Source organism: Polypterus senegalus, chromosome 17 (genome assembly GCF_016835505.1).
Source record: "Polypterus senegalus isolate Bchr_013 chromosome 17, ASM1683550v1, whole genome shotgun sequence".
NCBI classification, from domain to species: Eukaryota; Metazoa; Chordata; class Cladistia; order Polypteriformes; family Polypteridae; genus Polypterus; species Polypterus senegalus.
The window spans coordinates 59,521,347-59,548,429 of NC_053170.1; the positions used below are offsets into that span (position 1 = coordinate 59,521,347).

The 27,083-nt window shown below is 37.9% G+C and overlaps 1 protein-coding gene across 1 annotated transcript in view; it reads left to right on the forward strand.

Annotated features, from left to right (window-relative positions):
• The window catches only part of LOC120517964 (caskin-2-like), a 268,762-nt gene that overhangs the window by 41,327 nt on the left and 200,352 nt on the right, over window positions 1-27,083 (forward strand). Inside the window, exons 5-6 of the mRNA XM_039740508.1 lie at window positions 2,118-2,263; window positions 17,949-18,044. Coding sequence (XP_039596442.1) covers window positions 2,118-2,263; window positions 17,949-18,044 — 242 coding nt within the window. The remainder of the gene's footprint in view (window positions 1-2,117; window positions 2,264-17,948; window positions 18,045-27,083) is intronic.

Sequence of the window (27,083 nt, forward strand, 5' to 3'; positions counted from 1 at the left end):
TTTCATTATAACAATTATTTATTTGAAAATGAACATTGTCGGATTGGGTGGGGCATGAACATGACTGAGAGATTAAAACTGAATTTTTTAAAAACGGTAACTTTTATAAGTACCATAACTTTACACAGGCAGTTAAGACCCTAACCTATGTGCAATTTTTCTTTTATTCGGTTTTTAGAAAAACTATGCATGTGGAAAATAGGTTTTTCAATTGATAGTGACAATAAATTCTATGTCGATGTTTTCTGGAATTGTGTTAATAACGATAAGTAGATAATATTTTGCATCCTTTAAAAATGTTTTTGTAAAAATCATTTAACTAGCTCCAGCAGTGCTCTTTTTAACAGGATATTAACTGTTGCTTATTTATGATAACACTTATTATTAATGGAAACATTTTAAAGGAATACTCCACCCAAAAGATAAATGCTGCTTACCCATGTAGTCTGTAGTAGTGGTTGAGAAAGAAAGTTGATCTCATGATTTTCTGTAGAAACTAAATACAGTATTGAATATTTAAGCTCCACAGTGCTGAAAAATAATGAATGCTGGAAATTGTCAAAGGATGCGAATAACATCCATGGAGAACAGAAAGAAGAATCTCATGTAATTCATGTCGCATATGTCTGATATCTATTTTTATATGCAAAATGGGCAAAATGTGTGCATTTTTGCTAAAATGTCAAGTTACTTTCTGAAAACGGTAGCTTTAAATTTAGACACGGAAGACATCGTATCTATCTATCTATCTATATCCATCCATCCATCCATCCCAGTGAATGGGGGGGACAGGCAGATCTTCAATTAAAAGGCACAGCATTGTGGGAATGACGTTTTCCACATTTACATTCAATCCGGTTATTACACATCATCAGTTTTATTGTACCTTGCAATGTCAATCTGTTCTGCAGTTACAGACTTTTGAGGTGTCACAAAGTGGTCCTCTCTTGTATAAAAATACACCTGGACTGGACATGACACCCACATAAAACCCTATTTTTTTGTTTTCTTTATTTCCTTTGCATGTGTACTTTGGAATAGAGGATTGCTCAGGCATTTTGATTGAGGGCTATGCCCTAGGCCAGGGGTGGCGAACTCCAGGCCTAGACTGCCATAGTGGCTACAGGTTTTCATTCTAACCCTTTCCCTAATCTCTGACCAGTTTTCACCATCACTATAATAGCTCTGTTAAAAGAGTTCAACCCTCTGAATTGATTCCTTTCTTCATTAAATGACAGCTCATTTCATATCTCATATCTGCTTGGCTAACAGAGGACCAGCTAAAGTGGGGTTTCAAACTCAAACCAATTTCACTCCAATCACTTTCTTAATGAGAAGCCAATTCTTGCTGTTAATTAAACCAGTTATTTAATTCCATGGCTTGTTGCTGCTCTCATTCTGCCACAGCACACATTTTGAAAACTGTTGTTTTTCTGTTCTTTCTAAGAGCACCGTCAAAATGTTTTGGTGACCTGAGAGATCAACCTTACCAAGGCCCTCACCTCTCTTTAATTTCAGATATTGTGTAATGGGCACAGGGGAGCTGGTCATGTGGTGGCTTGTTTTGTGTCTCATTATTGTTTTGCTGTTAAAGAAAAAGGAACAGCAATGGGGCCGGAGTCAAGTTAATTAAAAGAAGTAATCGGCAGCAAAAATTGGTCACTAATTAAGAAGATAGTAAAAATGAAAACCTGCAGCCACTGCAGCACTCTAGGCCTGGAGTTCGCCACACCTGCCCTAGGCAGTCTGATAACAAGCTGTTAGATGTGTCACACATACTGAGAAATCAACTCTCCACAAGCAAGCTTAGCTCTTTAGCTTCTTAAGAAATTTTGTTTTGACTGATGTGTGGTTTGTTGTAAGGTCTGAAAAATCAGTTTTGCTTTACTAAAGAAAAACAGGTCAGTATCAGCTTTGTTCTATAGTACTCAGAATTTCCTGTTTTTAAGATATACTAGTGTGCCAGTTATTGTTGATTTCTGCCCTGAGCCCTATGAAAACAAAATAGACTCCTGCTCCTGGCAATCCTTGATAAGATTAAGTAGTTTATAAGATGGATGGGTGGATATTTTTTAACAGTTTATTTGTGGTAATTTTTACTTGTCTGCTTTTTGCAGGGATACGGCCTTTACATTATGCAAGTTGGCAAGGAATGGCAGACAAAGTGCTTATGCTACTGCGAGCAGGTGCCTCTGTCAACATGGCCTCCCAAGATGGACAGATTCCTTTGCACCTTGCTGCACAGTATGGCCATTATGAAGTGGTAAGTACTGTACATATTATTTGAGGAAGCATAATTTCTCATTTTTACATTACGTTTTATATACAGATAAAGTAGGGTTATAGTACTAGAGTCCATAAAATAGCACAACACCTTGATCTGTCCAACTGTCTCTACAACCGCTACATAACCACTGTAGCCACAGTTTTGTTGGCCTAAAACAACTTTTATTTTCAAAATTTACATATTACCGTACTTATGAACAATATTAGATTAATTCAAAAACATTTGTCTAAGTATATATGAAGTACAGTATAGTGTCTATTGCTGTGCAGATTATTTGGTCATAAACTTTGTGTTTTTTAAAAGAACTGTCCCAAAACGTCTATCACCCACCCAGGCAGACTTGAGCTTTGTGCATGTTACAGCAAAAAATGTTATTTGGTGGTTTGTTTTTTTTTTTGCCCAGAATAAAAGGATAAATTAAGTATTTTTATCATTTTTAATATTGCATCTAAAAACTTAAAGTGTAAGAAATAATATCTTCTGGTTTCTAAAGTGCAACTATGGATTTCTGTAGTACTGTAAAGAACCCTGACAAGCACTGGTATTTTAGGAAAGAGATGTGCACATAGACATTACCTATATATATATATATATATATATATATATATATATATATATATATATATATATATATATATATATATATATATATATATATATATACTCATGAAACATATTAGACAGTAGTAACTGAATTATTTAAAGGTGTAGCATAGAGCCACTACCAAACTCTTTGAAAAGATATATTATTTAATAAAGTTTAGTTTTTAAATTCTTGTTTAGGCTTTTTCTTGGACCTTGTCTCTCTTACATTTGAATTTACTCTGTGTTTGATCTAGACTAGTTGCAGTCTTGGACTTGGCAAAGGTGATCTTGACTTCAGCACTACAAATAATGAATTGGAAGGTGCAACTTTGCCATTGATGAAGAAATTATATAAATGCATGCTTTCTTGCTGTATTTATGCAAGCATTAAAAATATTAATTGTTGCAGAACAATACAACCATATAAGTGTTTGTTTTGATTCCCTGCTGAGTCCTGCATAGAATGTAAAAAGTTTAAAAGAAAGGGTCTAAAAGAGAAAAGAATTGTTTTAATTATTAGGCTGTAATTTTAGTTCTGCAGGTAGAACAAAGATTAGGTTTATGAAGAAGAAAGATGAAACCTGTAGAAAGTGGGTGGATGCAGTGTTAAATGAGTAGATAAGAAAAACCAAAAAAAAAAAAAAAAAAGTTCTGCATTGCCCTCTTGCATTTATAGGCTTGGGTTATGATAAATATTAAAATGCATGTAAAAAACTTCATGTAAAAATACATACTGCATGTAAAGGGGTCAATTTATAAAAAGATATTTAAACATTAAATGTGTAAGGGCTGCAACAGAAGAGATGAACCTGATATAATTCCAAATAAATGTTTTGACAATAATGAAATGTTAGGTATTCAGACAGCCAGCTAAATAATTTGTCTCACATCAGAATGATAAATGGTGTAATTTGCCTTTAGTCATCTGTTCATAGTACAGTGAAAGGAAATGGCTGACAAGGACATGTTGCTTTGTCAACATTCAGTCATTTATAGTTTTAGCTAACATTAATGCAGGCTTCAGCAAGCTTATGGAGTAACATGCTTGGGCTGCTAGAGGTCTCAGATGTTAAAGCTCTTTAAATACAGAAACATGAAACACACATCATCCCCATAGTAATTTTCAAGACACTGTTCCTACCTAGAGCAAGAAAGAAACATTTTTGAGCTGACTGTACAAAAGTAATGCACAAGAAATACAGCATTTCTAAAACAGATTGGACTAGGACACCATGCAGAATTTGTGTTTACAGAAAATATATGAACATACGCGAGATTAGTGCCACTCTTGATGCCAGAAGTAGTCCTTGGAGATAATCCATCATGTTGTCACGGGTAGGAGTTTTTTCACATTCTTGGAAAGGTTGATTAAAGCTGTTTAATTAGTTTGTTCCAAAATTCAAACATGGCATTAAATGCAAGCATCATTCACTCTGGGGTTAGCGGGGAAGAACCGTGAATAGTTCACTCGGTCTCCAAGATCATGGAAACTATCTTGTTGAATACTGATTAATTCATTGTGGTTTAATTTATATCAATAGAAAAACCTGCTGTTTGTATGCACTCCAAAACTTTTATTGTTCATTGTAATAGAAATATCTTTAAAGTGGGTTATTCTACAACATTACAATGTACTGTATGTCGTCATACTGCCTAATTATGCTTGGACATAACTGAGAAGGTGGTCTGAGAACTTCTTTCTCATCCACCCTGCAACCAGGACCTAGTTCCTTTAGACTACAGTGTATTTAGAATTTTAAACAATAAGTTGCAAGACCAGCAAGAATTTACATTCAAGTTTGTCACTATTTACACATGGCTGGAGGAGAATTGTAACATAATTTGAGTAATCAGATTTTCCAGAAGCCTGTATAGGTCGTGTAAGGTGTGATGCTCAGTAAAGTGGTAGGTGCTTGGATGGTGATAGGACTCAGTTGGGTGGCCTTGTCATTTATATTTGTAACTACATTTTTTCATTACTTTACAATTCTTCATGTTTTACGGTAGACAAAGCTGCACCCTAGAATTATTTTCCCAGATTAACACTGCTGCACAAACATATCACAGAGCTAGAGTTAAGACATGTACATCCACTCAGATCATATTATGCTACATTATCAACACACTGTAGATAATCCTTCAAGCCAACAATGACAGCCACCTTTTAGGTTGACAACTGTGAAACATGCCCTCTGTACTTCTACATCAAAACCCGTCAGCAGTGTTACTGACAGTGCCACTAATACTTGTTTTTATAGTTTACACAAAGGATTTTAAAATATAATTTCCTAACTAGAGGTTCTGGGCTATTTTTGTGAGAGCTGCATTTTTCAATTGAAGTGAACATTTGAAGGACGAAGGGATAACTAAAGCAGAGATCATACTGACATGAGTGTGTGCATCTTAATCACACATCATCTGGTTGGACAAATCTTGAATAAAAGTAATGTATTTGGTGATTAACAAGGTGTACAGCTAGTAAGGTTCTGTTTGTGTGTGACTTTCTGTGTCAGAGGGCTGTTTTTAAATTGGCAGGTTCAGTTTTTAAAAACAGTATTACTTAGTGAATGAAGGTTTTGTGGGTTATAGAAGTGCTGACTAGTCGCAGCTGACTGTGGATCAAGGCTAGTTAATATGCACTTGCATTTTGAGAAAGCAGTGTAGCCACTTCTTGTTAGTTACATCAGTAGTTAATTAGGGCAACACCTGCATTTTAGGATAAATTATCCAGAGTAAGGAAATGGAATGTAGGTCAGTTTTTTGGGATTGTGATTGTTTGAAGCAGAGAGGCTGGTCTAAGCGTGGAGTGTCTTTTCTCAACGTGATGCATCTAGCATGTGATGGGATTGTAGTGGCAGGAGAGATGGGATTCAAGTTTTAAAGTCTGTGGGTACCAACTGGAGGTGGAAGAAAAGTTCCCTGCAAGTACCGACTTGTGGTAGTGACATAGCTAAAAGAGTGGCTGACTTCAGGGGTGAATGGCATCGGGGTGCCAGTGGAGTGGGGTTGGGAGTCCCCTTTGAAATTCAGTTGATGCAAATGTATATTACAGTGGAATAGTTTGAACTTGCACCATCTGTCCCCCTCATCTTGGATCCCAAGACGCCATTTCCCCCTCTACTTCCCTCTCCCAGCCCTTTTTCCCCATAGTGTTTGACACTGGTACTTGAACTTTTATAGTGCTTGCTAACCAATCAGCTTTGAATCCTCCCTCAGCTTTGCAGAACTGTCACTTTTCCATTTCACACCTTGCTGTACTTGGCAAACATTATTATGTCTGTTTTTTCTCCTGTCCAGGACACCACCTCTGTTTCAGTAGTCCATCCACCCTATTGGTTAATGCTCTTGTCAATCGCTTCTGTTTTGTCCTTTGTTTGCATAAATCCCTATCAGTGTTGCCCAGAGCATGACAGTCAACATAATATTAATACATATTGGAAAAAAAATCATACAAATTCAAAACAAAAACACATGTTGGCTAATGTTCCTTTTCTTTAACATCACCAAATTTCAGTCAAAGTGAACTTTATTGTCATCTCAACCATATACAAGTATATAGATAGACGAAATTGCGAAGCTCAGGGTCCACAGTGTAACAACATGAAGTGCAAATAAAAAATTTAAATTAATTTAGAATTAAAATTTTAAATTAAAATTAAGATTTAAAATTAAAAACACAAACAATACAATACATTGTGCATTGACACAGAAGTAGTCAAAGCCTTTCTGAAATTTTGAGGTACAGTGGAACCTCGGTTCACGACCATAATTCGTTCCAGAACTTTGGTCGTAAACCGAGTTGGTCGTGAACCGAAGCAGTTTCCCCCATAGGATTGTATGTAAATACAATTAATCCGTTCCAGACAGTACAAACTGTATGTAAATATGTAAATATATGTAAAGATTAAGCACAAATATAGTTAATTACACCATAGAATGCACAGTGTAATAGTAAACTAATGTAAAAACATTAAATAACACTGACACAAAACACCCAGGCTCCCTGCTCAGCTATAGGAGCTGGCTCGCGCTCCCTCCCTCCCTCAGCTACAGGAGCAGGCTGGCTCTCTCTTTGTAGCGCGCGCGCACACACACACACACACACACACACCCTATCCTCTCCCCCCCCATCCCTTCCCTTCCCTGTCAGCTGCCCCCTCTCTCTCTCTCTCGCTTGCAGCATTTTTTTTAAAATGAGTTTTAAGCACAGCAGAAAAACGAACATTAAAACTCTAAGTGCAGTGCATGCAAAACCAACTGCAACCAGAAAGAAAGATTGCAGGAGATCACGCTATTAAACTTAAAGCCTGATCGCTGTAAACACTGTTTTTAAAATGAGTTTTAAGCACAGCGGAAAAAAGGAACATTTGAAAAAAGATAAAAGTAACATTGCAACAAATCGCGTTATGAACTGAAAAATTAACTTTTGAAAAATCTGTAATACAAAAACCACCAAGAAAACTAACCTTGCATGAGTCAAGTTCTGGCATGAAGTGTTTTCCTTCAGGTGTTTTCTCTCTTGTGATTTCTTGGGTTTCTGGTGCTTTTAGCTGGTAGGAGTGAAAGCCTCATGCAGCCATTCCAAAAACAAACTCCTTGTGACCCAATCCTTCGTGTTTGCGCCCCACATTACTGGCAGTCTGGCTTTGTTTACATTGTGCTGCTTGAAAGCACGAGGGTTCTCAGATTGGTAAATGAGTAAACTGGTAAACATTTTTCCACCTTTTGTAATTTCTTTCTTTACTTCGATTTCAATTTTCTTCAAAACTTTCTTCTGACCACTCTCCACTTGCTTAGAAGCCATAGTTAACTGCAAAAGCACATGAAATACTGTAGAGCACAAAGAGTGCACGTCTTATTGAAAACAATGAACAAGGAGCGGCTTTGCTTAAATGAAAAAGCATGGCAGCTCTCTTTCTCTCAGGCTGCCTGTGGGGGGAGGGGATGGTTTCGCTTGCACTACAGCCTACAGATAGGCAGGCAAACACGTGCAGCAATCTCCTCCTCCCCCTTCCCAGCAGGCACGTGCTCGCGCTCGCTCTTTCTCTCTCTCTCTTTCTCTCTCTCTTTCAGCTCAGCTTGCAGGCAGGCAAGGGAACCTGGCTTGTTCGTATACCGAGTGTGTGGTTGTGAACCGAGGCAAAAGTTTGGCGATCTTTTTGGTCGTGAACCGGGACGTTCGTGAACCGAGGTTCCACTGTATTTTGTTTTTGGTTTTTTTTACCCCTAAAAATTGATATATACCGGAATGTCCTTTTTTTAGAGAGTCAATCTTATTTGTTGCAAGGGATGGATGTCTTGGAGGGTGCTCCGCTGGTAGCAATGTTATTTATTTTTTTTTTATTTGAGGTATCTTGTATTTAATTAACTTAAGATGAATCAGTTACAAATGTATTAAAATATGAGCAGGATTCCAAGGGATGAGTCTAAGCCAGTCTCAAGTTCGCAATATAGCCTGCCACAGACTAAGCTAGAAGAGACGAGAGATGAAATGGATCACCCAGGATGTCATAATGCAAGGTTTCCTTTGGCCAACAGTGAATGTGGGAATGAAATTGGAAATTTGCCACTTTTGAGTGGTATATTTGAACCAAGCATGGCCTATTTATCCCCCACTCTCAAGTACTACCAACACACCTTGTGAGTCAACAGCATAAACTCCATTGGGATACAAAACTCTGCCTTTTGTGCACAGAGGGAGTTGAAACAAAATCAAAGCTGTCTGAGTTGAAGGTATTTTTGATATAAAGAATGCTATTAAGAATATAAAGAAGGATCTAGTGGTAATACACAGCAGAACAGATAAGGTGGGCCAGGATTTTAAAACCAGGAGGTATGTTTAGGCAGTGACTTGGAGGTAAAGCTGAAAGAAAATCTAGCAAAAATTAATGGAAAATTACAGAAAAATATGAGCAAAACTGAGCATAAAATCAGAGTACTTGGTGCTCACTTGGAGGAAGTTAACACTAGAATCCCTGAAGCCTACAAAAAACCTTGTAAATTCCTTCGCACCTCTCTATCAGCATCTTTTGTTTTGTAAATGTGTCAATCAGCGCAAGAGCAAGCAGACTGCAGTCCCATCCCCACTACTCATGGAGCTAAACTCGGGCAAAAAGCTCTCCCAGCTGAAGCCTTGTTTATCTTGGTGTAAGGTGCTTGGAGTTGTATAGGGTAAATAATACATCATTATTTGGAACGCATGCATTTCATGTGTGTTCCGTGTCTACAACGGTCTTTGTAAGTGTAGGATAACAGGAAATGCAAGAAATGTTGAGCATTTACATAAAACTTTTTTCATGTTTTAGTTCTAATCGGGGTCTTGTTCACGAGTGAGGGAAGAATGAAGCGAGAGATCCGCTGAGCCGCTGCTCCTCCGCATCAAGAGGAGTCAGATGAGGTGGCTCGGACGTCTGATCAGGATGCCTCCTGGACGCATCCATGGCAAGGTGTTCTGGGCACGTCCAACCAGGAGGAGACTCCAGAGAACACCTCGGGATTCCCCCAGAAGAGCTAGAAGAAGTGGCTGGGAAAAGGGAAGTCAGGGAAGTCTGGGCATCCCTGCTCAAGCTGCTGCCCCCGTGATCTGACCTCGGATAAGCGGAAGAGGATGGATGGATGGTTCTAATGACAAAATTCATGAAGTTATAACGTGTGAAGTCCAAATATTGGATAAACAATTTCACAAAAGGTACACGTATAACAAAACAAGTGCGCTTTTATGTAAGAAAATAACGGAAGAAAAAGAAATTGCGTTAGGGTATGATGCTGACACGACCGCTTTAATGGTACAATGGTAAGAACTGCTGACCTCATAATCAAGAGGTCGCGGGTTCAATCCCAGCTGCTTCCCAGAATTAACTTTTTGATTAGTGACCTGCTGCTCTTGCTATTATTATATAATTGATTTGAGTCTGTTACAGCCGGTGTAAATGCATGGTACTTGTAAAGGTTAGCGTTTTTAGTTTGTTCTCATAGTTTCGTTCACAGTTCCCCTGATATGCCACTGCTGTTTTAAAATAAAGATGTGCTGTAACAGAGGTGAACTTGGGTGAGAATGAGCAAGGGATGCCAATCTTGCCGACGTATCATGCAAAGTTATGTTTGTGATTATGTTTTGTGATGGTCTTTATATAACAAAACATTTATATGTTACTTACATAAAAGCCACATTGAATGTTATTTACCTGTTTACCTTGATTTATTTACTTATTTTCCTACAGCGTAAAGTCACAAGTAGACTGCAGAGCTTCCTGTTTTTGATCGACACGGGCATGCTGACAAAGTATATGTGTAATGCCACAAAAAGTGCGGCAGCAGCTTTCACCTGCAGCTATAGACTCTTCAGTATGCAAGCGACTCTCCATGCTATTGTTTAGATCTGGCAGTGCTATTCTGACACAACAGTATGCAAGCAATGGTACAATAATGCAGTCAGACTTCTTTTTTTGGGCACATACACTGTCGTATCTAAAGGATCTAATGGAGATGGAGAGGTGCAAAGGAATTTAAGGTGGGCCGGGATTAGGAGTTTTTTTCGTAGGCTTCAGGGATTCTAGTGTTAATTGTTTTTTAAATCCAGACCTGGATAAATCATTGACTACAGTGACAATAACGTCTAATACCGTAAAGGCAAGCACATAGTTTGTAATGGGTCGTAACTTATCAGGCCCATGGAGATTCTTACACCCACATTCAAGAGAATATTCCTCCTTCTTACAAATTTGTTATAGTTATTCATCAGTAATAATTTATTGCTCACTGTCAAAGCTTATAAGTACAAAGCTATTGTTATCTCCGATCATGCTCCTATGATATTGGAGCCTGAATCACTATGTCCTACCCACTCATTTTGAGGACAGATTATGTCATATCTTTCCCATAAACATAAATTGGAGACCAAGAAGGTGTCAGTGTTAAAAAGGTCGCCAGAATAGTTTAAAAACCATGGGTCTCCAGAATAGGTTTAAAACCATGTGCCCTCAACGACTTGCACATTACAAGGCAGGTCACTAACTGAGTATAATGTAGAGTCAGAGAGGCTAGAAATAGTTAGGATATACCAATCCTTATATATAATTTGATACTATCCGCATGTATGGTGTTCGCGTCAATACCTCGACTCAATACAAGTTAGAAACATGCAATGGGACTCTGTAGTTAGAACATAATGTGACAAACACGGACACAGTATTGCATGATTGACTAAGAATGTTCGAATGCTTCAGTGACGCCTCTGGCCGGCCGAGTATAGTAAGTTGGTGTTGGTTCGAGTAGATAACAGTAAGTTCGGTTGGTTTTTGGAACGTTGGTTTGGAGGGGCGTACTTTCCAGGACTAACATCGCCGACTGACTTAAACTCTTCGACAGCTCCGGAACCATAAGTAATTTAGAATGTATTCCCATTTGCTTGGTACGTCGAAATCTATCTTTGGGTAGTTCGGTTTTGGCATCCGTCTTTCTGACATCTATTGGCAAATTGAGTAATGACGGCTGGGTATTAACAACGGTCATTGTTTAAATTTTTGCCGATCTCAGATCTAAAATGACCTAACCAACATAATTATTACTCCAACTCTGATTAGAGTTGTAAAATACGGTTTGTTTTGAAAATGTGTTTGCCGGAAAAAATCAAATAAGGTGCGCTGAAAAGCTGAGTTCACGTCTCGCAGCCCCGTTTAAACAGGAAGCTCTTCATTACATCAGCTGAAAAGGTCTATTTTAAGCACAAATCAGTGCCATGATAACAAAATCATTTCAAGGACTTAAAAAAACAAATAATTCTTTGCAGAGAAAGTATGGATTTCACAAACGTAGAATTTTTTAGCCCAATTCAATCGGGCTCCCAGTCACTAGTTCAATTTAACTTTATAGGGGTTGTAAGATCCTCCCATAGACTCTGCACTAATATATAGGCAAACAATTAATATAACTTAAATAACCAGTAAATGGCTCTAACACTAACCTCTTGACGACAAAGGAAACTGAACAGCTCCTCTTTAAATCACATTAGTATTATGAACACAGAGAGAAGGCTCAACAATTCCACAAGTAGGAAGATTCCAACTAATGATGAAATCATTGACCATAATAATACGTCACACGTTTAGGGAGTACTGTAGGTCCTTATATTCTACCCAATTTAAAGAAGATGAGACATAATCTAAGGAGAGTTTTGATGCAATACAAATACTAGAGCTGGATAGTCTTCATAAAGAGGAAATGGGCAAACCTCTGACACTCTCAGAGCTACTGAATGATATAAACTCATTCCAAAGAGGGAAAGCAGCAGGCCCTGATGGCTACCCAGTGTAAATTAGATCCACGATTATGAGCAATGTTTCTAGAAGCTGTAGACAACAAAATTCTACCTATAACCTTTTGCCAAGAATTATTGGTTCCAATGTGCATCATACAAACCAATTTTACTTCTGAATAATGTTGACAAGATACTCTCTAAAATTTTTGCTAGAAGGAATGAGAATGTGATGTCTTCGATAATATTGTAAGACCATACTTAATTTATTAAAGACAGACTCTTAGCTTCAAACCTTCAGTTTAATGTTATATACTCTCCATAAAACCTATAACACCAGAGATTCTACTATGTATGGAAAAAGAAAAAACCTTTGACAGAGTTGAATGGGACTACTTAAGCACCATATTGAACAAATGTGGGCTTGGCTCAAATATATGTGCATGGATAAAATTATTTTAATAATTTTAATGGTCAGTCTATATCAGCATCATGAACGACTAAATTAATTCAAACTAGAATGTGATACTCAACAAGGATGCTCCCATTCCACCACATACCGAAGGTGCACTATTTGATTGAAGTCTGGTGACTGTAGAGACCATTTGAGTATAGGGAACGCGTTGTCATTTTCAAGAAACCATTTTGAGGTAATTTGAGCTTTGTGACATGGTGCATTGTCCTGCTGAAAGCAACCATGAGAAGATGGGTATATTGCTGTCATAAAGGGGTGGACATGATCAGCAGCAATACTCAGGTAGGCTGTGTCATTTAAATGATGCCCAGTTGGTACAAAGAGATTACTCAGACCAGGAAGCATTTTTCCAATCTCCTGTTGTCCAGTTTTGGTGAGCCTGTCTGAATTGTGGCGTAACTTGCCAGTTCTTTGCGGACAGGAGTGGTACCTGGTGTAGTCTTCCACTGCAGTAGCCCATCAGCTTCAATGTTCATTATGTAGTGTGTTCATAGATGCTCTTCTGCATACCTTGGTTGTAACAAGTGGTTATTTGAGTTGACGTTGCCATTCTAGAATTAACAAGGCATTTTCTATCAGAGAACTGCTGCTCACTGGATATGTTCCTTTTTTTTCTACCATTCTTTGTAAACCCTAGAAATAATTATATGTGAAAATCCCTGTAGATCAGCAGTTTCTGAAATTCCCAGACCATCCCATCTGGCACCAACAATCATGCCAATTTCAAAGTCATTTAATTTGTCTTTCTTTCTCATTCAGATGCTCGGTTTGAACTTCAGCAGGTCAAACAACGTCTACATGCCTAAATGAATTGTGATTAGCTGATTAAATATCGTCCTCCCTGTGTGGAGTTTGCATGTTCTCCCCGTGTCTGCGTGGGTTTCCTCCGGGTACTCCGGTTTCCTCCCACAGTCCAAAGAGATGCAGGCTAGGTGCATTGGTGATTCTAAACTGTCCCTAGTGTGTGCCTGGTGTGTGTGTGTGTGTGTGTGTGTGTGTGTGTCTGTGAGCGCCCTCAAGAGGGCTGGCGCCTGGCCCGTAGTTTTTTTTCCTGCCTTGCGCCCTGTGTTGGCTGGGATTGGCTCCAGCAGATCACTATGACCCTGTAGTCACTGAAGGATGGATGGATGATTAAATATCCGCGTTAATAAACGGTTGAACAGGTGTACCTAATAAAGTGGCTGGTGACTTTGTCAGACTCACACAAATATTTGCAAATAGTCGTTGATGCACTAGCAGAATTTCAAAAGCTATCTGGACTCAAAATCAGTTTGAATAAAAGTGTACTTTTTCCAGTGAACTCTGTAGCACACCATAACTAGTCTGGACATCTATCTAGGGCTGCAACGAATGGTTGACGTAATCGACAATGTCAACTACAAAAATCGTCGATGTGGATTTTTTTTATTGTTGATGCGTCATGAACAGAACCTTCAATAGAGGCTCCAGTCACAAAGAACCACATTGGTTTTTGTAACTGCAATGCACTACATGAACGTCTGGGGGCAATATCGTTTGTTATTGTTTGTCAAGACTGCACACATTCCTACCAATGCAAACATCCTGGAGCTGTGATGTCGCTGCCGTCTCTTAAAAGGTAAGTTTTAGTGAGTAAAGTTAGTTTCACGTGTTAACGTTGATGTTTGTACTATAAAGTCTATATCAAGGGTTCAACAATGAAGATTAACCCTTAAACCAACTCATACTTGGGGTTTAATGCACTCCTGGATGCCAAATACTTTTTAGCTGCACTTTTTAAGTAAATGTCACAATTCACAAAGAAAAAGGAGCATCACAATTACTGCAACACTGATCATTTTACACACTGCAAATGAACTGTAAATACTATAATAAAAAAAAAACTACTGCAACAATCTATTATTATATGTTCAAGGTGCAATTCACCATGATTGCAGGATTGTCTAGTGCAGCGGCTGAATCCCAGAGATTGTGGTTCTGCCGGGGCCTGCAGTGGTCGTGAGCTGGCTGCTCAACGAATATACGGCACTGACTGATCAGCTCCAGCGTGCTGGCAAATTGCACTGAGAAACAGCTTTAGCTGGTTGTGGAGTTCAATGAGTGTACGTCGCTGAATGTATGTCGCCGCATATACTCGGCTTTGGCGTGCTTCCAAATGGCACTGGAAACGGACTCTAGCTGGTTGTGGCGTTCAACAAATGTAATTTTCCCAATAAACTTGGCTCTGGCGTGCTGGCAGTAATTAGCTTGTTACATATTTTAGTCCGTTATTTTTTTATTTTGGCATAATGTAGTATATGATGTGATAAACTACAACACATTTCCTTCAGAGTGTGATGATTAAAACATCTTTCTCTGTCTGCAAAATTATTCTTGTGTATTCCTGCTACATTTACTCCCTCTAAGCATCTCTTCTCAGCAGCTGGGAACATTGTCTCATAGAAGAGGGCCAGCCTCACACCAGAGCATGTTGAAATGCTCATGTTCCTGCACTGCAGTCAGGAATGAATATATGAACTGAATCTTTTATAAACTGTACATTATTGTTTTATTTTATTTGAAGAGAAGCTTTATTTAAACTTTTGGACTTTAAGACACACCAGTGGCCATTTTTGGTTAAGTTAAATGCACTTTTTTTGTTTAAAGACTTGTTTAATATATTTATTTTTTATTGTGATGTTCACACTAATATAAAACATCTGATGTTTCATTGTATGAAAAATGCAAGTGCAAATGAGATCAATTTTAGCCTTATTATCTGATGGCTTTCTTTGCATGCACTTGGCAGCCGGTGAAAGAAAAAAATGAAAGTGCAATGCAATTAATATCAAGGTAGCATAACATTTTTCATTAGCATTAGTAATTGATTAATAATGGAGGAAGTGGTTTGAATGAAAACCTGTAGTGTATGTACCCAGCAGGAACTGAGCTAGATGACATTTGCCTAGAGAAATAACCTTATCAAAATACTGACATCATGAACCACGACAGGATATTGAAAACACAAAGAGAATAGACGTTCCCAGGAACAGTGAATCTTAAGTATTGGCACATCCAGGTTGAAGTGTCTCAATGCCAACTCTAACAAGAGTTATCTATAATTATTTTTTTAATTATTGACAAATTTTCACCCATTACATGTTTCTTCTAAAGCTTTTACTTTTTTAATGTACATCATTAATTATATTTCAGCTTAATTGATAAAGTCATCTAAGTCCCATTTGGACATAATTCAAAAGTCGTGGTATCTTTCAAATTACAGTTCTTTAAAAATGTGAATAGAATTTGGCCACAGCAGTGAGTCCTAAAGGACAGCAAGTCTAAATGTAGGCTGTTTTTGATGTACTGGTTAAGTATGAAAGTATATCAGCTAAAGGTAGTGCCTGACAACATTAATAAAATTCTAAAGCCTTTATAGTACAATAGAAACATTAACAGAACTAAAGGTTTAAATCTGAAAGCAAAATGAAAGGGGTATTTTGTGCATTGTTACCCTGAAATATAAGATTTGGTTTAGGAAAAATACTCGGATGGTCAAGTAAATAATGTACCAGAAGAAAGATTGATGTAATACATAAAATGTACTGAAGGATGACTAAGAATCAGCAGATGTCATATAAACTAGAATGGACAGTTGTTATATGCACATAAATTTCAAGGGTGGTGTCTCATTTCAAAAGGATGAGAAGAACCAGAATATAATACAATAGACTTTTATTTTATATACTAGGGGACTCTGACCCCTGCTTGCTTCGTTCGCCCATCCCCATGTTTGGTTTACCGGATATACAATTTAAAGAGATTATTTTCATGGGAATTGTTACATATGTATTATTTTCACTTTTACTTTAAAACTTTTGTAAAAACAATACTTGTCCTTTATTTCCGGCCCCGGGCGTGGTTACATCTCTTTCTCGCAGAACGTATAACGCTACTCACGTTGTGAAGGGGATGCGGCTGAACGTACGCTAAGGAGATGCCGTCGGATCATTTGCTGTCTTTCTGCTGCTGGCGAGCTGCCTGTTCTGCTTGTCTCACTGCCCGATCATTTCAAAGCCTGCACAGCAGCTGTCCATTTGCTACTTTGTGTCTCTGCTGCTCGCATTGTAAAGGGAGAGGAGGGGAGGGAGTAGTGGATGGATACTAGGGTGGCTGAATGCATGCTAAGGAGAAGCGGTCGGCTCATCTGCTGGCTTTCTGTTGCTGCTGCTGCTGTCACGCTGCCTGTTGATATGTGGAGCCTGTATAGCCTCTGTCTTTTTTGCCACTTTGTGTCTCTGCCGCTCGTGTTGTGAAGAGGGGGGTTAGGGTGGTTGAATGCACGCAAGGAGAAGTGGTCTGATCATCTGCTGGCTTTCTACTGCTGGCGAGCTGTGTGTTTTGCTTGTCGCTTGTTTGTTTTAAGAGCTGGGAGCAAGTTAAAGTGTCTCTCGTGGGACTTCAAATTGACTTCCGAGAAGATCACATCTCGTCTTCCCTAGTGTGCCTCCCCAAGATTTTTTTTATAATAGAGAGAAATCATGTGAGTGTAAACCAATGAACTGACCTGAGTAAAATGTATGGATTGATTGACACAGTATGTAAATTCAGTAGTTTATAAAATGAACCTCTTTGTATGTCTGACCATTCTGATCATTCTGACCATGCTGTAACAGACTGCTTTTAACGAATGCTCCCTGCAAGGCATTTTGCCAAGGAGTAATTAAAAGATACAATGAATAGCTTTTCTCCTGCCTGATTACTGAATTGTCCTGTTAGAGGACATTATTTTCTTTAATAAGATGTTAAATTTTGACCACACATGATGTACAGAATACATGTCCAAGGAGGTTATGCGCAAGCCTTATAACACACTGGCTAGGTTTCATCCAGAGTGCTGTCTACAGTTTTAGATTGCAGGCAACAAAAAGACATAGAAGCGCTCGAAGAAATCCAGAGAAGAGCAGCTAGGCTGACTTTAGGACTTCGGGGAATGAGTTACGAGTAAAGATTCAAAAAAGCTGAGCCTTTTTCAGTTTAAACATTAGGTGATTAAGATGTGACATGATCAAAGTGCTTAAAATTATGAAGGGAGTTAGTACAGTGGATTGAGACTGTTCTTTGAAATGAGTTCAGCAAGAACACGAGGACACATGTTAAGGACGAATTTCACACAAACATTTGGAAGTTTTCCTTCACATGGAGAACCATAGACGGATGAAGTAAGTTGCCAGGTAGTGTGATTGACGGTAGGACTTTAGGGACCTTCAAGACTAGACTAGACCTGATGTTATTTTGGAAGAATTACGTGGATAGGACTGGTAAACTTTGTTGAGCCCGTTCTTGTCTACATTTTTGTAATGATTTAATTTGTTCTCTTATTTTTGCAGTCTGAGATGCTTTTGCAGCATCAGTCCAACCCATGTATCTTGAATAAAGTACAAAAGACACCTTTGGATCTGGCGTGTGAGTTTGGAAGATTAAAGGTAATTTTTTTGAGTTTAATCATTGGTACCACCTAAGCTTTAAAACACAATGTGCTATAGACATAATGAATCCAAATTTAAGTATTTCTCCAAATGGTCGGTTTAACTAAGAAAAGAGGTCAACCAAAAATAAGAACAATTACTTAGTAATAAGGCCTTACTCAATCCATATCCTTAACACTAGGATCCCTGAAGCCTACAAAAAAATTTGTAATGCCAGGCCACCTTAAATTCCATTGCACCTCGTCATCAGCATCTTTGTTTTGCAAAAGCATCAATCAGCACAAGCAGCAAGCAGCCTGCTCTCCCTTCCCCCACCGAGCCAGCTGAAGTCAGACGCAAAATTCTCAGACCTTAAGTCTCTTATCTGGGAGTGAGGAGTCTAGAATTGTATAGGGTAAGTAATATAACATTATTTGCAATACATACATTTCATGTGTGTTCCGTGTCTACAACGATCTCGGTAAATGTTGGATGACAGGAAATGTGAGGCAAGAAATGTTGAACACATAAGTAAAACAGAAACTTTTTTCATGTTGTAGTAATTGACAAAATGTTGACGTGAAGTGTACAAATATGAAATAAACATTTTCACAAATGGTATAACAGAACAAATGCACATTTATTCAAGCATATAACTGAAGAAAAAGAAATAGCTCAATTTATATGTTGCTGTCAAAGTGTAAAAACTGAAGCCCATCTATCAATCAATAGGAAGTAGACACACGTCTGGTTGGCTGGTTCAGAGGTAAGAACTGCAAGAGATTGTGGGTTCAATCCCAAGTCCTCCTCATATTTACCATTTTCAGTCATGAGCTGCTATTATTGTTACAGTTATGGTATATGATACAGATTTCGAATCACATATATGTTTTAGCAGCTGGTGTAAATGTATGCATACTTTTAAAAGTTAGCGCTGAAGGGATAAAAGCAGACACACAAATGCAGCTCAAACATTTCTTCTTGGTGTCTTGTTGAGCAAACGGACACAGCAGTGTCTATGGTTGATCTTATCCTTGCACATGGACAGTAACATAAACATGTCATTTGAATAATTGTTTATTCAGGAAACCAAGAATAAAACTGAACAAAAAACAGTTCAGATTACATGTTGATATGAATATCAATGTGGAAGGAAACGTAACATCTTTTACAAGTGCCATAAATTTACAGATGATGTAACAGACTCAAATCAAATGTATGTTTTGGTTATATGGTAATAATTATAGCAGTTCACTACTCAAAGCACTAAATACAGAGAAGACACTGGCTTTGAACCTATTACTTTGCCATTACTAAGTGGTAGCTTATCCACTGCAACCTCTGTACAGAATTGTGACGGAGCAGTGTTACTTATGTGACAACTGGTTGAAAATGAAATGCACAAACACACACGCATGCCATTGTCTTTTATTTTAGACCGACTGAGATTTCGACTTCAGCAACATGTCAATTGAGCAGTTTCTTTTTCTTCAGTTTTATTCTTGAGTAAAAGCATATTTGTTTTGTTACAATTTTTGTGAAAGCGTTTCTTACATATTTGGACTTCAGTCCAAATCCTACACTTCATGTCAAAATTATGTTGTCATTACTATAACATATGGAAACATTTTCTGTTTTAGCTCGATGTTGAGGATTTCTTTCCTCATTTCCTCAGTCATTCTATATTACACAGATTGTTGTAGACATGGAACACACAAGAAATGTATGTATTTCAAATCACAGTATTTCATTACCTATATAATTCCTTACTAACACATTTCCAGATAAACACTTCAACACAAACTTGGAACTGTGAGGATTGCAGCAGGGCAATTCCTTCATCTGACTGAATGGGGGTGGGGGGGTGTAGCAGGCTGCATTCTGCTAAATCATACATTTGTAAAACAAAAGCAGGCTATTAGCACAGTGATCAGGAACTACAAGTTTCTTGGAGTATGTCAGGAAAATTTAACAGAGACAACAAAAAAAAATTGCAAGCCTTCTTATTCTACTGTTAAAGATAACATCTTCCTTCTGAGAGAAGTCTCATGAAGCAATATATCAATAGCATAGATTTCTTGAAATCTGCTGAACTCGCATTCCACTGCCCATTGGAATAAATCTCCATCCATGAATACATTCAGACTTATTTTCCTACATTATAAAAAACAGTTAGTGCTTCATAGTTGTATTCATATCTCTCAGAATATTTGTTGTCAGTGTCTTTCTTATTTTCAGTTAAAAGTAAGAATGTTTTGTTGATAATTTATACTGTTATTAGTTTTATTTTTATGTTAAAGAATTTTTATTTTATTGCTTTTTTTCTTCAAAGAATAATTTTTCGTTTTGAAAACAGAATTTTGACATTTTAAAAATGTTATAATTACACAGTCATAATTTTCTTTAAAAATGTTAAGTAACATGATCAAATGTTTAGTTCTTTATTTGGTGTTGAGTGTAAATGCTGTTATTTTATCAAAGTATTAGTAATGTGAATTCCCAAAGTATACTATTTTTTTGATAATTATGTGTTCATTACATTATTTTTTAGCATATCACTACTTTCTCAAAAAACAGGTTTGCACATATTGCTCTGTTTAGTGGTACAGGAGGCCTATATTAGCAAGTTTTAATCCAAGTGTGTGTGTGTGTGTATATATATATATATATATGCCCATTTAAGAGATGTTTATACTTTGAAATAAATCAGCCTTTGGGAATGCATTCACAGCCTTAAGTTGCAGTGCTTCACTATTGATTGTTTCATTTTATTTTGCGTATCCCCCTGTCCATGTTTGTAATATGCTGGTGCCCATGAAGGTATACATGAAACTATAAATGCATGTTATATGGGGAAGATAGAGAAAAGTAACAAAGAACAATTACTTTGTTATTGTATTTAACTGCACTTTTCACATATCTGTCCTGTGTACTTTACTTATGTAGATTTGGCTGTGGATAATTTTGACTTCTACTCCACTACATTTTATAACAAATATCTTTACTTTATACTCCACTACATTTCTACATGGCAATGCATTGCATGAATGGCTTGTTCTTTTTGAACAACTCTTTTCACCGAATCATGGGATTTGAATTCCATGCACAAACAAATCAATTCAGTAGTGTGCCACAGGAGTACTAAATTGCACACACAGTGCTATCAGCGTCTTCTGTTTAGAGCAGTATTTTTTATTGGGTTGCAGACATATCTGTGATTAGTTGCTGCATAACTGTGTGGCAAAATTAACAAATATTTGTCCAAGCACTAATTCTGTATCAAGTGATAAAGCACCCACTATCTATCATACTGTCAACTATCAATAGTGCAGTATGTGAAACAATGCTGTTGATAACATCACAGAAACATTAGCAGAGAGATTCTTTAGCACTAAAATATAACAAGTATCCCTACCTTCCATCTCACAACCACTGAAATAATCAAACTGAGAAGACTGACAGTAAAGACACATATAGGAAATGGGGAGAGAGGAGGAAAAGACAGACAGACGAGCTTCTGAAGTGAAGGGACTGTGGTGCTACTTTGAAATTTCAAAATGAAAATACCTGTTGCGGCATCTGGATGTGATGAGTTTTGGAGATTTGTTAGGGATGAGTCAATAGAGTAAGGTTATATGTAGTGCCATAACAGTGTTTTATACTAAACGAAGTTTCAGTACTCATGGACAACAGATTGGTTCCTCACTGCGTGTTCACTTTTATGGCATACACTGAATCTAAATCTGCATCTTAGGAACAAAGAAGACTTTTCTTTTTTTTAGTTTATCATGCCTTAGTAAGGAAGCATGCCTTCTTGCCACCCTCTTTTAAAGCAGTTTGATAAATCGTCCTAGTGGTAGTGTGAAAGATATGTTTGTTACACAACTGAGAACTGTGAGAACACCAAAAACTCAAGGGCGAGATGAGCAGTAGACATTATGCATGATGTTAGTCAGTACAATTAAACATTTCAAACTGTTCACTTAATTATTCAGCAAAATTGATCCCATCACCTGTATAAAGTGTACATAATTTATAGATTTTTAAGGAATAATTTTGTTTTTCTTTTTTTTCTTTTCATTAAATGAACTGGTAAATAGAAACCAAAGTTTAAACATTTTAAACTATTTGCAAACACATTTAGAAAAATGTATTATTAATGGTGAAACTCATTTGAAAAACATTGATTTTAAAATGTTGCTTAAGACAAGGTAAATAAGCTATATTGATTATTTTGTTAACTAATTCATTCATTAACTGGTACCATGTCATTTGACAAAGATAAGTGACCTTTCATACAATGCATTCAAAAATAATCATATTTTTGTACCACTCCCCATAAAATTCTTTCTCACAGCTTTAGTAAAGCTTAAACTAATCATTTCTACTGGCATTGATTTACCTCAGAAATCTTTTTTGAATGATAATAGTTGTTTTAGGTTTAAGCGCCAGGTGCAATCTGTGTGGAGTTTACATGTTCTACTCTTGTCTTTGTGAATTTTCTCTCAGTGCTTTTGCTTACTCCTACAATCCAAAGACATGCAGGTTAGGTTGTTTTGGCACTGCTGAATTGGCCCGAATGTGTGTGCTTGTGTCTTGAGTGTGTGTTTGTGTATGTTTATCCTATGATGGGATGGCATCCTGTCCAGTGATTGTTCCTGTCTTGCACCCAATGGTTGCTGACATAGGCTTAAGCTGCCCCATGTCCCTGTTCTGAATAAACAGATTTAGAATATGGATAAGTAGAATTGTTTTAATAATAATTTAGTCTCACACTTTTCTCTTTTAGTAATATTCATATAAGAAAATATGCTTGAAATTGAACAAAAACATTTACTTTTTTATTGTATTACAATTATTATTTGTCTCTTTCTGACTGCATTGCTACTATGATGATAATCCTCTTGTGGGGTCCCAGTATGGAACCAGTTTTCTACTTTGAATCCCTACATTAAAAAGTTTAAGAACCCCTGATTTAGAGGCTTAACACTAGAATTACCAGAGCCTATGAAAAAACTCGTAGATCCATCCCACCTTAAATCGCTTCCTAAATCCCTTCACACCTCTCCACCAGCGTCCTTTGTCCTATAAATGTGCTGATAAAGAGAAGCTACAAGCAGCTAGCTATTCCATCACCCCACCAATTTAGAACGTGCACCAACTTCTCCCAGCTCATGCCTTGATTGATTATCTGGGAGTGAAGTGGAGATTTAGAGTGGAAATAATAGATGGAACACACGCATTTCATGTCTGTTCCGTTTCTACAGTAATCTGTGTAAACACATTGTTAAATCAGAAACGTTTTTTATATTCTAGTAGTAGATGACAAAATGTAGGCATAAACTATATAATGTATGAAGCCTGAAGTCCAAATATCAAAGAAACACTTTCACAAAAGGTACAAATATAAACACAACAAATGCACTTTTATTCAAAAATATAACTGCAGAAAAAAAAAGCTGCCTTAACATGCGACATTGACACCCGTTTATTATGACCGCCTCCGTGGCGCAATAGAATCAGCTGCTGACTGAGAATCAAAAGGTCGTGAGTTTGATCCTGCACCACTCCGTTTTGAGAAGTAAACTGCTCTTATTCTTACTATTTTAGAATAAAAACATACATTTGATATCAGTCTGTAACAGCCGGTGTAATTTATGATACTTGTAAAGGTTAGCGTTGTTTTTTTTTTTTTAATAGTCAGTTTTATTATGTCAGCCTTGTTCAAGAGCCCAAACACACCCCACCCCCGCATCTGACGCTGCTGTTTTCACATAGACGCGCTATAACAGAGGTAAACTCGGCTCCCTTCTACATAGGAGCAAGAATGCACATACCATTGCTTGCATACTAAAGTGTCAGCAGACACTTCGTGGCATTACACCCATTTTTGAGCATGCCCTCTGCACACTACTTGTGACTTTAGGCTTTAGGAAGTAAGTAAATAAATAAAAGTAAATTGCGTCATAAAATGATTTCTTCAAAAACGTCACATATATTTGTCTTTTTCTTTTTTTAAAATGTGCGTTGATCACCGCCAGCATGTTGTAGCATACAGCATCTGGCCACCTGCATGTTCTTGCGCGCACTGAATAAGAGAAAAATATACAGTGCATCCTGTGCATACAGTGCAATATTATTTGAAAATGAACAGTATCGGATCGGGTGTGAATTTATGCTGTCGCTGTTAGAGTCAGATCAGAAGGGGGGCAAGGGAGAGCGTGAACATGACTGAGAGAATCAGACTGAAAAAAAGCAAACATTTAGAAATGCCATACTTTTACAGCTGATCTGACGCTGTTCGTTTTCAAATAATATTGCATTAGTGCAATGGTGTTTTCTGATTGGTACTATTCAGGTCATAAAATGATTTCTTCAAAATGTCACATGTATTTGTCTCCTTTTTATTCCGCTGCTGCGCTGACACCGTGCACCAGAAGGTGTGAGCTTATTCAGGGCGGCAGGAGCACGCTTGTACCATCGCAAGCTTTTTTTAAAATGTGCGTTAATCACCGCCAGCATGTTTTATGTAGCACACAGCAACTGGCCACCTGCATGTTCTTGCGCGCACTGAATAAACTCTTGATCTGATTCTAAGTAATAGCGCCAGCATAAATTCAAACCTGATCTGACGCTATTCGTTTTCAAATAATATTGCATTAGTGCGATGATGTTTTCACATATATTGTCTTTCTTTCAGGTGTGTAATAGAAACCACAGCATAGAGAGAAGTGTGTACAACGCTTCTTACAGGAAAAGGCGATGGAAAAAGAAAAGACGATGCAGCATCAACAAGCTTCAATTCTAAGACCTCAGCTTCCCGCAGGGAAGAAAGTACAGTACAGTGTCAGGTGTTCATTCAGTGCAATAAGAACCATAGCACAGAGAGGTGTGTACACTGCAACAAGTACACATGTTGTAAATGTAGGAAGGGCGGGTGCAATTTACCTTTATTTATTAGCTTGCTTCCTAAAGCCTAAAGTCACAAGTAGTGTGCAGAGGGCATGCTCAAAAAATACGTGTAATGCCACGAAAAGTGCCTGCTGACACTTAAGTACGCAAGCAATGGTAACAGAATGCAGTTTTTTTTTTTGGGGCACACATACACCGTCCAGATCTAAACCCTAGCCTGTAGAGTCGCTTGCGTTCCACAACTGAGCATTGCTTTCGAATGTTATTTACCTTTATTTATTTACTCACTTCCTACAGCGTAAAGGCACAAGTAAAATGCAGAGCTTCCCATATACATATACAAAGTACAGCGATGGCAAAAGTGCGATGTGCATTCTTGCTCTGACGTAGAATGGAGCCGAGTTTACCTCTGTTATAGTGTGTCTATGTGAAAACAACAGTGTCAAATGCGGGGGTGGAGTGTGTTTGGGCTCGTGAAAGCGGCTGAGATAATAAAACTGACTAATAAAAAAAAAAAAAGATTACCTTTACAAGTATCATAAATTACACCGGCTGTTACAGACTGAAATCAAATGTATGTTTTTATTCTAAAATAGTAAGAATAAGAGCAGTTTACTTCTCAAAATGGAGTGATGCAGGATCGAACTCGCGACCTTTGGATTCCCAGTCAGCAGCTGATTCCATTGAGCCACAGAGTGTGTTGTGTTATGTTTGTACCTTTTGTGGCTTTGTGCTGCTTCTGCCAAGATTGCTGTTTTGTTTGCTCTGTTCGTTCTGAAGGAGGAGGAGGAGTGGTGTGATGGCTGAACGCATGCTAAGGAGAAGTGCTTGGATCTGGTCACGATCGCTTTGCTCAAACCCCCAATCCCCCACCCCCACCTCAAGGCGCGCTACACTCTTGCCACTTTGTGTTGTGAAGGAGGGGGAGCTGAATGCATGCTAAGGAGAAGTTGACTTTGTGCTGGCTCTGTGCTGCGTCTGCCAAGATGCTTTTCAGCTTGTCGCTCTGCGTGTCAATTATTTAAAAGCCTGTACAGCAGCTCTTATCCTGTCTCACTGCCTTGTCTTGCGTGAAGTTAAAATGTTTTATAATAGAGAGATGTTACTCATATCCTTAGCCCGACATCCACATATCATAATGTGTTTACAAAGTGTGTTTTAATAAGTTTACATGTGTTTAAAGCGTGTGGGATGGGTATTTTAAGGATTAAACTATAAAAAAATGTGGTCTTTCTAGATCGCGGATTTTCACCAATTGCGGGTGGGTCTGGAATGTAACTTCTGTAATAGGTGGTAGAGGTAAGTTCAGCACTATATGCAATCATCCAATTCAAATGTTAACAGTTCACACAAACACAAGGACCATCCTTCCTACATTTACAACATGTGTACCTGTTGCAATGTGCACACCTCTCTCTCTGCTGTGGTTTCTATTACACACCTGAAAGAAAGAGATAGAAATCATTTTATGACCTGAATAGTACCAATCAGAAAACATCATCGCACTAATGCAATATTATTTGAAAATGAGCTGCATCAGATCGGGAATGAATTTATGCTGGTGCTGTTACTTAGAGTCAGATCAGGAAGGGTGGGGTAGGGAGTTACAGCGTGATCGTGATTGAGAGAGTAAAACTGAAAAAAGCTAACTACAAGTACAATAAATTTATACCCAATGTCCCATATATTTGTCTCTTTCTTTTTTTCTCCGTGCTGCATTGACACTATGCACCAGAAGTCATGAGCTTATTCAGTGTGCGCAGGAACACGCAGGTTGCCAGTTGCTGTTTGTTATAACACGCTTGAACTGGCGGCGATCAATGCACATGTACTGTGCAAGGCATGCACGGGGGCCACTGAGAAAAGAAGAGCATTCATGGCTCACCTTGCAGAGGAACTTCGTCGTTGCATCTTACTAGAAAAGGCGATGGAAAAAGAAAAGGAGGATGCAAACATCAACAAGCTTCTGTTCAAGACAGCTGCTTCCCTCAGGAAAGTAAACTGAGTCAGTCTCAGGTGCCCTTTCAATGTAATAGAAACCACAGCATAGAGAGAAGTGTGCGCATTGCAACAGGTGCACATGTCGTAAATGTAGGGAGGACGGTCCTTGCGCATGTGTGAACTGTTAACATTTGAATTTGATGA